The following is a 16,130-nucleotide window of genomic DNA, read 5'->3' as shown; positions in this document are numbered from 1 at the left end:
GAACTATTTATTTCTCTGTCCATGCTCTACACCACGGGTGTCAAACTCAATTGCGTCACATGACATATCATGAGGTATCACGACACTTTTTGCCTTTGTGGAGCCAGTGTGGGTGTGGCCTGCACATGATACATCTGGCCTGTGGGCTGCCAGTTTGATACCCCTGCTCTACACCTTTTTACTACATAGAGTTTTTGTAATAATAGTAATTAGTAATAGTATTAGAAGACGAAGAAGGAAAAAACCCATAATTTTACATGCTTCCATAGATATCTTATTACCAATATGTTAAATATTTGATTCATTCTAATATATTGCATATCTAGAGCATTGCTGTACAATTTCTACAAATACAGATAAAGATGTAATCATGATTTACAATGTTACATTATCTTGGTATCACAACGTGCATTCCATCCCGCTGTCTGAATCTCCGGAATGCCACCAGATTATCCAATTAAGCACTCTAAAGGTTCTTTCACCCCATTAAAATATAATGGGGGCTTCCTTATTTACAAATCTCATCTTAATTACAAAAGGAATAATCTCACTAGTAATTGAGTGAAAAGATTAGAGTTCATTTTGTTACCAAACATTGTAGGAGGAGAAGCATTTAGTTTACAGTAGTCCAATCTGGTAATGCCTGCTCAAGCTAACCAATGTTATGAAAAGGCATCAGCTTTTGTGAGTGATAGTTTGCTTGATCAGAATCTTCCACCACCACAGTTTGGAGGCATAGAGATATTAGATAAGAAATGAAGTAAACATTAGAAACTCAAAGTGGCTTCACTCTAATTCCCACAGATATAAGAGGGTGGGGAGGCTTTCAAGATTGTTACTATAGCCCAGGGGTAGGCAACCTTGGCTCTTTTATGACTCGTGGACTTCAACTCCCAGAATTCCTGAGCCAGCATGGCTGGCTCAGGAATTCTGGGAGTTAAAGTCCACGAGTCATAAAAGAGCCAAGGTTGCCTACCCCTGCTATAGCCTATATTAGTCCAGGAGAGTTCCAGGCATTCTTAGGGGTCTGTTTCCTTATCTGGCCTACCTCAAAGAACCAGCTACCTTCCAAGGGAGCATTTCTGGTGTGTGAGAAAGGATTCCCAAACTTGGAGCCAGAATATGTCTTTATGATAAACTGTAACATTGGCAAATTTGCAAAATGAGTATATGAAATACCTGTTATTTTCTTAATTTGAGCTTAATATTTATCCACTCAGAATATTTCAATATCTTGCATTTTAAAAGAACAACTCAAAATGATTTGAAGGTTCTGAGGGAAGATATATTCGGAAAATTTCAAGTATTCCACCAATATGAACATTAGGAACTAAAAACAAGCCCCTTATATCCTCATTTTCATCTTAAGGTTAAAGGTAGATACGCTATTAGTCAATGCAGAGTGCTTTCTATCAGCCATCCTAATAAAACAAATCATCAAGAGAATGATTTAAAAAATGAAACCGTTTTAAATATTCACATAGCAAAGGAGGCAACATATTTTTAAGGCCTGATCATCTCTCACAAACTACCCAAAAGTAACACAGCAAGGATACTGGATATCAGCAACACCTTCAAAACAAACTTGATATTATACAAACTAGTCAAACATAAGCAAACAAACCAACCAAACATTTTATTATAGGAATATTTAAATGTTCATTGTTTTAAGCAAGATTCATTGAAATCAAGATGCAAGCCTGGTCATCTAAACATCCTTAGGACCTTGTTTGCCAGATTTATTAAACATCTACATACTCTACAAATGCTAAAATGCCATCGTGTGGAACATCACCTTGCGTTTCAAATCATTCTGAAGGTAATCATTTTTTAAAAAATTCCTTGATTTTTTCTGTAACATTATGCAGTATTTCCTGAATGGATGAATGCTGGCTCTTGATGTTACTTGTGGACATTGCTTGATTGTCTTCCAACTTCACCATCAATTATTCATTTACATATTCCACTTAATGACATTTTAAAGACCAGAACAGGCTAGATACAGTTTTACTTCTCCACATTTGCTACCATAGCCTCTATGGAATTCCAATCTAGCTTGCTAAGGATGCTGCTGGTACTTTCACTCATACTGTCAATATTATTAAGACTGGCAATCGAGTAAGCATCTTCTGGAAGTGATTCCTGGAGAGAGAAAGAGAAGCATGATGGAGATAAGAAAAAGACCAGTCAAGAGACCTTCTCAAGGCCAAAAAAGTGTTTTTCCCCCTTGTGTTAAAATTAGGCCAGCTATTAGTAAAGTACATGATTAACAAAAAGTCTTAATATTTGATCTCTGTTGGAAACCATTCGTTGGCCCCACACTTTCCTTGCTTTCTATTTCTGTGGCTCATAGTCACCAGTTTCTTATAGTACTATCTCCAACGGATGCATCCGCCTGTGCCTTGCTGAAGTGAAGTTTTTATATAGTACAACAGTGATTCATTTGGAGGCCTAACCTTTTCTCGTCTTCCCCTTCTTTTCTGCCTCCTCAAAATCTTATAAAAAACACAGCACAATAACAGTGGAAGACACTGAAAAGACCTTCCATTTACATTTTTGGAAAGGCTGGATATCCTTCTTACAGCATGGCCCACTGGCATCCTGGGAGAAGATGATTCTGCCCATCTCAAAAGTTGTTGGATCTTCAGATATGAAATCTTTTCATATTTTTAAGGAGCACCCCTTTTTTTTTAGCCCTGAGACTATAGTCCTATTTTTGGGGGAGTAGAAGAGTAACAAGAATTTATCAATTCCAAAACTAGACTTGGGCTCAAACGTTAACCTATGAAAAGGCACTGTAAACAATAAGAATCTAACCCTTCTCCCAGGAGAGTCATAAATACCAAATAAAATGAAGACACAAACAAGTAACTATTCCAGAGCTATAGCCAGATTTGTACTAGCTACTTTTGCTGTCCCCACCTTGTTGAAATGTGCATTAGATGTGCCATACAGTATTTGCTGGATCTCTTCAGGGACACTCCAACCGCTCACTGTATTGTCTTCAGTCTCTTCAGTGGCCTGAGATGTCACACTAGAAGTGAAGAGCCTTTTCTCATTCATTGACTCTCTTGTCTGATCAGAAGCTGGAGGGGAACAATTTTTTACAAAATTTTGTATTTTAGTTTATTTAAATTTGTTACTATTTAAGTATTCAGTAGATTGGACCTGAATTTTGAATCCCATTGGATAAAAGATCAGGTCAGTTTTAGTTCTGCTTTTTATCTCTTAAAAGTATCTAAAAGGGACCTTCTTGGTAAGCATTTACTCCACCATAGTTGATCTTGGTCTCTATCATACACCTGTTATCAATGAGAAAGACAGAGTGTCAAGGTTCCAACTGATGAACCCAATTTGAAGTAAGCATAGCAGAGATGATCCAATCTCTAATGCAAAACTTTATTGAGCAAATCATTTCGGCACGGATGAAAGGCAAACCAGCTCTGACTATTTTGCGCCTAAATTGCTATATTAAAAATAGAGAAACCTCCCTCAACTCATTAGTGCAGGTCATGTTACCCAATTAAACTTCAGACAATTATTATGAGAGAAAGTCTTTGGTTTTCAGTAAACAAAATCTTGAATGACCTTGGTTCTCAGGCTTGCAGCTTCACACCTGCAATCCACATTCCATTGTTCCCCTCTCCTCCCTGGGTCTGTAGGCAAGCCAAGAAACAGAAATGGCTGAAGCAGCATGAGGTTTCTTTGAGCATGACCCAGAGGACCCCACAATAGTGCTAAAGATCTCATGGCTTCTCCTCCCAGCTTCAATATCCTAACACAAAAGGACTGCAAGAATACCTGAAGCTACTCTTGGCTTGAGCATGAATGGTGGGAAGCTCACTATCAAGGATAGTAACAACTGTTAATCTAAATTCTCCTGTCCCTTGATATATACGTGACCAAATTGGCATCCTTCTCATTCAGGTATGGGGCATCAAGAAGGCAATAGTATATGTTCCTCCTTCATGTCCATCAAAAGAAGACTAACATGAGCTTCAAAACAGTGTTCTGTCTCACACTAAATTACCCCATGCATGCCATACTGGCCATAATATTGGGACAGTATATTTTCCCTCAAACATTCATCAGCTCAGAAAAAGGAAAAATGTGTACAGGCCTTACACAGAATTTATGTCCAGAGCTGCCAATTTCTGGACTACAGTTATTGCTTGCAGAAAAGATTTTAAAAGCTCTCTCCAACAGTGGTAACTCTCTTCAATGAGGATTCCAAACAATGTAGGGAACCCTCCCACCCCCAAGCTCTGGAAAGCATTCCAACTAAAAGAAGAGAGGAAGACTTTTATACTGTAAGTTCTGCCAATGATCTCTTTAGATAAGTTTTGACTTTTTCAGAACATGAGATAAAGGCCTTCTGTGAGCTACCTAAGTTCACCTACTGACTGAATTTGTACTAAATTACCACTAAAATACTCAAAGCAGGTGAGCAAGAAGAGTTAAAATCTGAAAAAAAGTTCAATCACTATGAATTAATCCAAACTGAAAAAGCCTAGCAATAGAAGAAGGTCTTTCTCCAAAAATAGAAGGCATCTAAAAGGGACCATGGAGATGAGAGCCAATGAATAGCATTGAGTTTTATGCAACCACAGACCATGGTTTCTTAGGTCCAGCCTGCTACTCGTCCATTGCCTCTGGTTTCTACTGCTTTTCCCATATGCTTCACCTTGATGGGATTCTAGTGACATTCTTCTGTACGGAGTTTGGCAGAGTCGACCTTAAGCAAAAAAAGACAACAAAACCATTCCTTTCACATTATGGATTAGAAACGTCAAACAAAGTTACCAGATTACAATTCAGTGTGATTTAGCGATCTTTATTATCTTCAGCATGGCAGAAGCTTAGAGGTTTTTTGCTATATGTTTCTGTTTGCATCACCCTAAAATTTCAAGGCTCTATTGAAATGGAATTAATGTTCCATTTCTCCATAAAGCTTGTTTGCTTATTTCTTTAAACATTATGATGCAAAATGTTAAGCGTAAAACATTACAGTCTAAAAATGCTCCATGCACTTTGTACCGAATATTTGATATCAGGTATGATAACGCAGATCTTTGTTTCTTACCCTTTTTACGAGTTGTGTCACAAGACAGACTTGAAAGGGATCTTGTTGCACCCAAACCAACTTTGGCAAATGGCTTGCTCCTCCCATGGAAACTTCAATAAAAAATATATATTTTTATAATTGCAATAATTATTCTAGAACATTTTGAAAATATATATACTGGAATATATGGGCTGATCGCAAGGCAAAGGACGAGGCACAAATGATTGCAACCAGGTGTGAGCAGACAGCTTTAGGTAGCTGCTTTGACTGCAAGCCTTTGTTGGAAGCAAGCTTTGTTGGAATCCTAGTTTGTGACTTTTGTTCCTCTTTCTTGTTTGTGGCCCTTTGATTGCCTGACTACCTAATTTGGCTTTTTGTGACTCTTGGAATGTATTGGACTATGCTACTGCTCTTTAGACTGTACTGGCATTTTTCAGGCAACCATTTTCTGCTAGAATTTGAATTACATTCCTGTTGACTGCTAACTGCTTAATCCGTAGTAAATATTTCAGTTTCGGAATACTGTGTCTGCATCTGTGTGCCAGCAATTTTGAAACAGAACACCCAAAATATGTTTGTTGACCATCCTTTGCTATGATACTGAACCACTGTGAAGTTAAAAGTTGAAATTAATGCTGTAATTTGGTAATATTTTTTTTTCTAGGAATAAAAGCAACTGTACTCGGTGGGACTTCTGTCTGAGAAGCCCTGCACAGTGTTGTCACATTGGTAAATCTGAGAATGAAGCAGGAAAATTAATGACAATATTACTTTAAAATACGTTACCCTCCAGCAGAAGTGATGCGTGGCTGCTTATAATCATAAGATGATTTTCTTCTAGACGATGGTTTATATTTACTGGAAGGGAGCTGCACAGTGTCAGACAGCAAGTCTTGCATCAGAGTGAGAGCTTCGTTGACTCTTAAGTTATGATGTTCAGATAGCAAGACCCTTCAGAGAAAGCAAATGGGCCAATTAGCTACTAATTACTCAACAATTGCAGATTTTCTTTTTAAATAGACATCCCTTCTAGGTTATTTAAAAGCAACCTAAGTTTGTCACTACTCAGGAGAAAAGGAGACACATAAAAATATACTGTGTACAAGAAAAACATGCTACTAGAAGACGTACAGGTAATTCTCGATTTATAACAGTTCATTTAGTGCCCGTTCGAAGTTAGAACAGAACTGAAAAAGGGACTTATGACCGTTTTTCATACCTATGACCGTTGCAGCATCCCCATGGTCACAGGATTCAAATTTAGATGCTTGGCAATTGGTTCATATTTATGATGGTTGTAGTGTACTGGGGTCATGTGATCACTTTGTGCAGCCTTCTGACATACAAAGTCAATGGGGAAGCCAGATTCACTTAACAACTGTGTTACTTAGAACTGCAGTGATTCACTTAACACATCTGTGGCAAGAAAGGTCGTAAAATGGAGCAAAATTCATTTAACAACTGTCTTACCTAGCAACAGAAATTTTGAGCTCAATTGTGGTCATAAAGTTTAGGACTATCTGTAATCTATAAAGGACTGTATGAAAGAGACATTATTCTGATTTTGCCTATTCTGCTTCCATATAACAAACAAGATCAGAGACAAGAGGACTAAAAATATCAAATACTTTAGTAGCAACAAAAGTGGCTGAGGAAAATCTGTAGTTTTGGGTTCATCTTTATTTTGTCAGGTTTGCATCAGTGATACATGTTCTCTTAAAATATAGAAACATGCCAAACAATATGGAATTTGGAATTCCCAAAATATTCAAGTCTATAGCAGAGTGAATTTAGCCACAGAATGAATACAGTAGAATTGTTTCCCAGTGTCCCCAACACAAGGTTTCTCTTTCAACTGGTTTTATCAGTTCTACTCAAAATTTTCTCAATATTTTCATTCATGTTATCCCTGGGGCACAGAATTCAAATACTTTATCCTAGAATTATTTCATTCAATTATTATAAAATTTGACAGACCAGTGAAAGATATATGGTGAAATGTAGATAATTTTACACTTAACAGCTCAATTGCCACATACAGTGGATTAAGAGTCTAGAAAGCTCCTGAAAATAACATACTTATCTTTCTCCTTCTTCTTTTTCTGTTGTAATTTAATCTCTCGCGTTGATAGTCCAAGGGGCTATACAAAAATCGCAAACAGATATCAATGTTATATCAGTTATCTGGTCTGCATTATTAACTGTTCTAACTAAGAGCTGAAGAAGCTTAATATTATTCTCAGGAAATTTACTGATGAAATGCTTACTGTTTACTACATGCATTGCCAGATTCTGCTCTGTAATAATTAACATTTGAAAACAAGTAAGGGTACTGGGTATGAGTAATTTTATAGAGAAATATTTTTTAAATATATTTTAATTGACCTATTTTTAAATCATTTTTTCAGCCTTCTGAGTCCCTGTTCCTTTGGTCCATACCGTTAGCATTAAGATGTGTTTATAGAGATTTTAGTGTTTTAGTATTATACCATTGGGCTAGCAATGATATAATACTAGCAATTTAGTTACAGTATTTTATCTCTCTTACAATTGAAAGTGTTATTATTGAAATGGATGTAATTTTTCCTGATTGTGCTTTATGTTGGACTATGATTGAAATAAACATTTGATTCCTAAAGAAAAGTTCATTTTTTAACCATCAAGATTTTTTTTTTAAAGTTTCCAGCTGTTTAATGTTATTGTTTCATCCAGCAGAATTTTCCAGCATGGTCTTGCAGACATTTTAAAACATCATAAGGATTTTAGCAGTCTAAAGTCTCCTGGCACGGCCTATTCTTCCTGGACAACAGCCATTCCCCCTGAATCATGCTGTCAAAGATTGAGACCTAGAGAAATGTTGAATGACTCTCGCTTAGGTTTCTATAGATGATGGATGCATTTGAAGAATCCAGGGTTTTAAACTGCAAATCATGATAATGTTTCTTATGAGTTATGGTTTCTTCTTTGCCAAATGGAAGGGGGGAAATTGATGTTCCCGTCTTCTCAGAATTAGCTAGAAGACTGTGGCCTTTGAGGATGGAGATGTCCATGAGAAATATCCCCTTTACTCTCTGCTTAAGCAAACAGGGCCATCCACCTCCACTATAAGAAATGCCTGGACTCAAGATTAACTTAGGTGCTGTATCAGAGAGACAAGCACACTGCAGCATTTGTGCTGCCTCTCACTAAACTCTGAGGGATAATGTACCAATATACCACGGGTGAATGAGAACTCTCCAATTTTGGAGGGGCTACGTGAACAATTTGGATCTTTAAGGAATATCCATCTCAGGTGTCACCAAAATTAACTGCTGTGAGGAAGGTGATCCAACTGCAAGATGGTGGAATCGAAATCTTTTTCTCTACACATAGAAGTGTTACACATCTTTCAATCTTCCACCTATGCTCCATTTCTGATTCCTTTCTCCCTACTTTCCCGGATATCTGCTACACTGTCTTCCCTCCCAAACCCCCATAGCTCAGGTTTTTTTAATACCCTTCCATGAATTCCCCACTTCCCATGGCTTTTTATACTATTTCTATTTTATATACTATTTCTTTTACTTATTTAATCAGATAAAAACAGGTCCTCCCTTATATGTCTTTTTGCTTGCTTGTTTTTGACAGCTGGATGCACTGCATAACAAAATTATGCCTTGAAGTCCCCATCCATCTTTTTCCTTTGAAATATCTGAGTCTACATGAGATCCAGAAGTATTATGTAGAAATAAATAAAAATGATGGCTGGAGGCTAGAAATTTCCAGTGGAACACTGTAATTTTCTTTTTTTTTAGGAATTTACAGTGGGTAAATTCATGTACTAGAATTGTTATTATTATTCATCTTCATATTTCTTCTCACACTTGACTTTATAATTGATATGCCACATTTCTGAATAGGTGGCCATTCAGATTTAGAAATACAACTTTATAACAGGGAGATTAATATTGATAAAATTCCTTCTTTTAATGTACTTTAACAATTAAATGCAAATAGCCTTACCATCTTTCTCAAATGGAATGGATTGTGCTCTTTTGCCCGTTTTTCAGACAGTGTTTGCATATATTCAGCAAGTCTCTGTTTTCGTTTTCTTTTCATCCAAGCATGTAACTCTTTTTTATCCTTCTCAGCTTTATATGTCTGCTTACATGGTATATTTGAAAGACTGAAATAACAAAGTCAGAATCTATAACATTATTTTTTTTACATCATGATTCTTAACTAAGATAGGAGTAGATACCTTTAAGCATATTTTGCTACCAAATATTCAATGCCTCTAGAATCATGCAGTGGAAATGAATTATTTCAGAAGTTGGTAAGGCCATTGTTATTTAAGGGGGGGGGGGAGAAACCAAGTCAAAGTAAAAATATTACAAACTGCTGTAATTTATTGGGAAAAAATATGGCTACAATTCATACATAAAGTGTTCTTTCCCCCCCCCCCCCCTTTTCTATTGTCATTCAGAGATAAACATTAGTTCCAATTATTTAACTGACTGGTGGAAATCCTAAGTGTGGAAGCTAGCAACTCCATCTGCCCATGCATATTGATCAATTCATAGTCTGTTTGTCATCAGATTAGGTGAGCATCCCTATTCGGAATCAACAGCCACTACACAGTTAAAGTTGAAAGTGACTCTTTAGATATCAAGACACAAAGATAGGTGTAATTACAATGAAGCTGCTTTCTTCATGTGTATATACGTAACAACTACAGATGGTAAATTATCAAATCTTTGCTCCTTGGTGCATCAACCTGACATTTGCAACACAGCATCATCGGTATGTAGATCAAAGTTATTAAAAGTATCAATATAATACTACCTGGCCATTTTTCTAGCTTGAGTTTCTGTAAGGCCCAGCTCTGAAGGAGAAACACCATTCTCCACTATAAGATCATTAACAATGTCCAAAACATCACTCAAGCCAGTGATTCGAAGGCGATCTTCTGAACATCTATCGAAAAAAAATAAAATTGCTGCAAACTGGAAAGCTACTTTTAAAAATACACAGAGATCCAATAACACCACAATGACACTTCTAAACCTTTACATAAAAATAATAACTGAAATATAATATTCAAGTGTAGGCAAAAGATGGGTTTTAATAATTTTCTTATGCTACAGGTCATCCTTGCTTAACGTCTATTAATTCAGTGATCATTCGGACTTACAACGGCACTGAACAAATGGTTGTTAAGGCTATTACAATGCCCGATCAGTCACACCATCAGAATTCAGGATCTTGGTAACCAGCCTGCATCAACAACCATAGCGTGGACTTCAACTCTATCATCTTTCCTCTATCAACTCTGTCTTTTTGGCAGCCCTGCACATTTCTGTGGCCTACTCAACACCCCACCCCCCCCGACATTTGCCATCTTCTTCCTCCCACCTCTGACTTGGACTCCAGGGCCTAGGCAAAGGCACAGCCCTGGGATGCACAGGGTGAGCTCGGCAAGGCAGCAGAACCTGATCTGTCAAAGGGAACTCGCTAGGCCTTGCTGGGGAAGAGGCAGGGGGACAGAACCGGCAGACCATAAAGGGCAGGAGAAGCATAAGGGCTGCTGAAGGTAGGCCTCAATGTGTGGGTGGACGAAAAAGTGGTGGGAGCGATTTCTGATTTCCTGCCAGCTTCTCCATTGCTCCCGATTGTGGAAAGTTAAAAAAACATTAGAAATTATAAACACGTGACCATGACTTGCTGCAACACCGTAATCACGAGTTGCGCATTGAGCATCCAGATCGTGATCCCATGACTGCAGGAAAGCAGTGATAGCTGGAATCTCTGAACTGATTACAAGTCCCCCTCATTCAGTGTCATCGTAACTCTGAATGGTTGCTGAACAAGTGGTTGTATCCTAAGTCAAATTTGGCTCTTCAATAAAAACTTTAGTAAATACTCTATAATCTCTATAAAAGAATTTCTTCCTATAATTTTGAAATCTGCCACTAAGTAGAGGATAGAATTTATTTTCAAAACTGGTATAATGATAGCGAAGTGGTAGGAAAGTTTCCCAATATGATTCTTCCCACTTCAGTAAATGCTTCTGAAATATTTTCTCATACATACCTCTCATCTTGTTCTTCCATTTTAAAACTAATATCTATAAAAAACAAAAAAACAGAAATCATCACTAACTTTTAGGGTTAATAAAAATAAACCAACTTTTAGTCTGGCTTATTATATAACAACAAAATATTAATCACTCAAAATAATATTTCCTTTCCAATCAAGTCAAGGAATGTCATGGATCACTGACTGAGACTTCCTTATGCAATGTGCTGTAAAATAAATGGGCTGAGGCTATTACTATGACTGAGCCGTGATGGTGCAGTGGTTAGAATGCAGTGTTGCAGGCTAATACTGCCGACTGCCAGCAGTTTGATTCTCACTGGCTCAAGGTTGACTCAGCCTTCCATCCTTCCGAGGTCAGTAAAATGAGGACCCAGACTGTTGGGGGCAATATGATGAATCTGTAAACTGCTTAGAGAGGGCTGTAGAGCACTGTGAAGTGGTATATAAGTCTAAGTGCTATTGCTACTTTGTTATAGTAAATATTGGCCCATAGAATTTAAAAAGCTCTTCTGTCATTTGATAAATAGACCAACCTTCAAGCCTTAATGTCAGATATCCTGTTCACAAACTGGTACAAGATCACAACTTCTCTTTTGATGCTAGCAAACTTCATGTTGTAATATAACATGGCTCTATGAAGACTTTGTGACAATGTAAACAAGTTGCAAGGCAAAGCAATTTTATAAAAGAAAACTATCCTGGGATATTTATAGTATTTTCTCTAGTATATTTTGTAAAGAAATTAGCAGGTTAGAGAACGTAAATAACAAAATAGAAGATACCAAGTTGTTAATCTGGGCTACCAAGATGGAGACGGCCAGCCAGGAGAATCAGATTCATAGGTCAATATCATTCCTAGTATTTATTTATTTATTTATTAAATTTATATACCGCCCTATCTCCCTTGCGGGACTCAGGGCGGTGAACAGGCAATACTAAATACTAGTACAGGTAGGATTGTCATCATTGTTAAATAAACCACTGTAGTTAAGGGAAACATGCAGCCATTAAAAAAGCTAGCTTCCCCCATTAACTTTGCTTGTTAGAAGTTTCCTAGGAAGGTTGCAAATGATAATTCAAGACCCCCAAGATGCTGCAACCAATGTAAATACATGCCAGTTGCCAAGGATCCGAATTTTTATCACAGGACTGTGTGGATGCTCCAACGATTGTAAGTGTGAAAACTGGGCATGTCCTTTTTTTCAGTACTGTTATAACTTTGAATGATCGCTAAACAAATAGCTATAAGTTGAGTACTACCTGTATTTAAATAATAAATCAACAAAATAAAATACTAAGAAAAAATAATTTTATTCTCTTGGATTCTAAAGGCAGAAACTGGTAAAGAAGTTGCAGTTATAGAAGATCAATAAAAAATTAGTTGCAAACAAGTGTGAGCTTTCATATCTCATATTTTTTTGAAAGAATTAAAGTGTTTCTACTCAAATTCCTGTTCAGCATACCTCACTGGTTCATGTTAAGTTGAACAGCCTTAGAAAGCCATAAATATGGCTACATGAAATTATTATTTCAGAAATATTATGAGTACAGAGTTTTCACTAAGTGGCAAAATCTAGCTGACCTCAACTGATGCTTCAAAGCTAAACACTACTGGATCTGATTAGAACTTGAAGAGGGCATTGCCAAGAAATCCCAAAGCTGTGAAGTAGACTGATAAGTCAAAGCCAACATCCAAGAAGAAAGTAACGACAAATTGTTCTATACTGTTGTCAAAAAGACAACATGCACGTTTCTGCTGAGGACATTAGGAGTCAAGCTTGAATCAAAGATATCTTTATGAAGGCTGAATTATTATACACCTTCCAAATTTCGGAACTCTTACATTGATTCATGTAAAAATATGGATACATTAATAGCAAATAACATATTCTATAAACAATTAAAAGATGTTTGCAAAATCATGAAATAAAATGCAAAACCTAAAAAAGAATAGTACCAGAATACAGTTTGTTGACCCTGGGATGATCAGCAGCTGATACTAAAGATGAAACAGAAGGTGTTTTTAAGGCAATGAAATGATTTGGAGAAGATTCTGCTTCTAAGAAATCTTTCTCCTCCATAAAATTCTCCACTCTTACACGGGTTGAGTAACGTTCTAGTTTAACAGAAGAACAGAGTGAAACCAAAGTTAAAAGAAGTACAAAATAAAAAGATATGCAACATTCAGGAGAGAAGATGTGTTCCTCTCTTACAGCAAGTACAACAAAGAATTGACTGCAGATTTATTATGGCACTGATGGACAGCAAAGGGGGTATGTTCCTTTGAAACTCAGGACATGCTTACTGATACCATAGTATCATTAAAAAAAATCAAGAGATTTCAGTAGCATAACAACTCTTTTATCAACTGCAGCTGTTATGTCAACTATCAGTCACTCAAGATGAAAACAATTTGGCCACACTTAACTTGTACTGGTGGGTTCCCAAATTTCTGTGGTCCAAAACAAGAGCTATAAGACTTGCAATAATGGCAAATATCTGTAGCTTGGGTGTAGGATGAGGGTGAAGGTTTGTTCTCCCAGCTTGTAGGTTGGTTTCTGAATGTTTCGTTACCAGGCTAGGTAACATCTTCAGTGGAGTTTAGGGTATGTCAGTGTTCTGTTTATAAGGGCTTCAGGTGTGGGCGTGTCAAGTGAGAGTCTTGTAATGGGTCAAGTGTAAGTTATCAGTGAGAGGCTTGACACACCCACACCTGAAGCCCTTATAAACAGAAGAGCACTGACACTGACATCCCCTAAACTCTGCTGAAGATGTTACCTAGCCTGGTAACGAAACGTTCGGAAAGCAACCCACAAGCTCGGAGAATGAACCTTCACTCTCAGTTATAAGACTGCTGGTTGGAGTTGGAAGACTAAGTAACATTATAACCAGAATTAATCAATTTCCATACTCAGTTCCAGTTCTGGCTTTGATCTTTAAAATGTGTCCTAGGATTATGAACATTTGTTCAGCCATTTGTTCAGTTATGATGGTGCTGAACAAATGATTCTTATGACCGATCCTTCATGTTCCATCTGTCGCAAGATCTCTACGGTCATTTGATCATGATCAAGTGATTACTTGATTGTAACAATCTACAATCACATGATCGTGATTTCTGACATTCCCTGCTCGCTTTCCACAATCAAAATCAATGGCGAAGCCTGCAGAAAATCGTAAGTTGCAATCATGTGAATTTAAGATCCCACGTCATTCTTGGGTTATGTTGGCAAGTGGGACGATTCAAATTGCCGTTACTAAGTGATGCAGTCACATGACATTGTGATTTATAACTGCACAGCTTAGTGATGGAAATTCTGATCCCAACTGCCATTGTAACCTAAGACCAGTCTTTTCTTCTTCCATATATATCTACTAAATCTACTCTATGTGTTCCTATTATGTAAAAGGAGATATACTCTGAATCAAATCTAATTGCCATACAGCCATAATATCTTCAATAAGTAAGGCTCACCTGCTTTGCAAAGCTTAACACCTGGTGCAAAGAACAATATGTCATTTTCTTCTTGATCAGATATCACATCTTTTGCGGTTTCCCCAAACTGTAAAAAAGAGACACTTGTGACATGCAGCATTTCTCACCTAAAATATTTATTTAATAAATATTTGTCTAAGGCTATTATTTCAAGAGCATGTCTTTTCTGAGCATCTCTTTCCCATTTCAATTAATATGATTCTAAGGTTGCCCCAAATATATTGAAAAAAAATACAACTGCGGCTGTTAATATTAAAAAACCCGCTTCCTTTGCTGATTTTTGTTCACATTTGCAGACATTTCTTTTATAAATTAGAAAGTATATCTATGCTTTTAATACTGAGTTTATTACAGTTTATTATTTTTGTCACAATGAAAGTTTTAATAAAATTCTACACTTATATATTATTGCATCTGAATTTTTTTATAGAAATTGATTACAATTAATTAAAATTAAATTGATTACTGATCAATGAAGTATTGTTTTCAATCTCAGTAAATTCATTTATACCCCTGCCTTTCAGTTTTCTAAGCAACTCACTACCAGACAGAAATCTTGTATGTCAAAGACGTGTGCTTTCTCCTCCAGTTGAAAGTACATATACAGGTAATCCTTCACTTACAACAGTTCATTTAGTGACCATTCAAAGTTACAACCGCCCTGAAAAAAGTGAGTTAAGACCATTTTTCACACTTATGACCGTTGCAGCATCCCCATGGTCATGTGATTTATATTCAGACACTTGGCAACTGACTCACATTTATGACAGTTGCAATGTCCCAAAGTCACGTGATCCCGTTTTGCAACCTTCTGACAAGCAAAATGAACGAGGAAACCAGATTTACTTAACTGTGTTACCAATTTAAGAACTGGAGTGATTCACATAAAAAATCTGGCGAGAAAAGTCATAAAATGGGGCAAAATTTACTAACAAATTTCTCACTTAGCAACTTAAATTTTGGGCTGTTGTTACAAGTTGAGGATTACCTGTAATTGTAATCTATTTAAACAGATATTCTGTTACCAAGGGAGAGAAGGATTTAAACATTAGTAAGACCATGAAGTGAAATATACCAATTTAGTAGTGCTATATTCTTTCTCCATTCCTTCTGCCAAATTTTGTAAGTACGACAGTTGTCTATCCATTTCTTGTAGTTTTCCAGAAAAATGCTGTCTACTGATCTTTTGACCCAACTGTCCTGTGTAAATACTGGGAAAATCTTCACGAAGGAGACTTGAGGTAAGATGATCACCCGCAGTTTCTTCTTCTGTTATTCTTGGTGGTAGTAGAGACAATTCAATTTCGAGACTCTTTTCTTTCAATCAAAGAAAAAAAGTGCAAAATATTTCCGAAAGCAGCCAATTACAGGGTTTAATTAAAAGTCACAATAAAGTTTTATTTATCTACAAAATTTCAAAGTGCACTCACAAAGAGCTAACAAGCTCTCAGCATAAAGAGATACAGATGTTACGTTCCTGTATGAGGTTTT

At 36.7% G+C, this 16,130-nt stretch overlaps 1 protein-coding gene across 1 annotated transcript in view; it reads right to left on the bottom strand.

Annotated features, from left to right (window-relative positions):
- Nucleotides 1-1,478: 1,478 nt before the first annotated feature.
- CPLANE1 (ciliogenesis and planar polarity effector 1) overlaps nucleotides 1,479-16,130 on the bottom strand; it is a 60,297-nt gene continuing 45,645 nt past the window's right edge. Inside the window, exons 43-54 of the mRNA XM_029284327.1 lie at nucleotides 15,715-15,956; nucleotides 14,619-14,706; nucleotides 13,101-13,259; nucleotides 11,138-11,171; nucleotides 9,890-10,021; nucleotides 9,068-9,230; nucleotides 7,145-7,206; nucleotides 5,852-6,016; nucleotides 5,084-5,175; nucleotides 4,613-4,735; nucleotides 2,923-3,086; nucleotides 1,479-2,142 (exon numbers count right to left, since the gene is read on the bottom strand). Coding sequence (XP_029140160.1) covers nucleotides 2,008-2,142; nucleotides 2,923-3,086; nucleotides 4,613-4,735; nucleotides 5,084-5,175; nucleotides 5,852-6,016; nucleotides 7,145-7,206; nucleotides 9,068-9,230; nucleotides 9,890-10,021; nucleotides 11,138-11,171; nucleotides 13,101-13,259; nucleotides 14,619-14,706; nucleotides 15,715-15,956 — 1,559 coding nt within the window. The 3' untranslated portion in view covers nucleotides 1,479-2,007. The remainder of the gene's footprint in view (nucleotides 2,143-2,922; nucleotides 3,087-4,612; nucleotides 4,736-5,083; nucleotides 5,176-5,851; nucleotides 6,017-7,144; nucleotides 7,207-9,067; nucleotides 9,231-9,889; nucleotides 10,022-11,137; nucleotides 11,172-13,100; nucleotides 13,260-14,618; nucleotides 14,707-15,714; nucleotides 15,957-16,130) is intronic.

Source organism: Protobothrops mucrosquamatus, unplaced genomic scaffold, assembly GCF_001527695.2.
Source record: "Protobothrops mucrosquamatus isolate PMUCROS unplaced genomic scaffold, P.Mucros_1.0 scaffold533, whole genome shotgun sequence".
Lineage (NCBI taxonomy): Eukaryota > Metazoa > Chordata > Lepidosauria > Squamata > Viperidae > Protobothrops > Protobothrops mucrosquamatus.
Note: the sequence above shows the minus strand (reverse complement) of the source record. Positions and strands in the feature narration are given on the sequence as shown.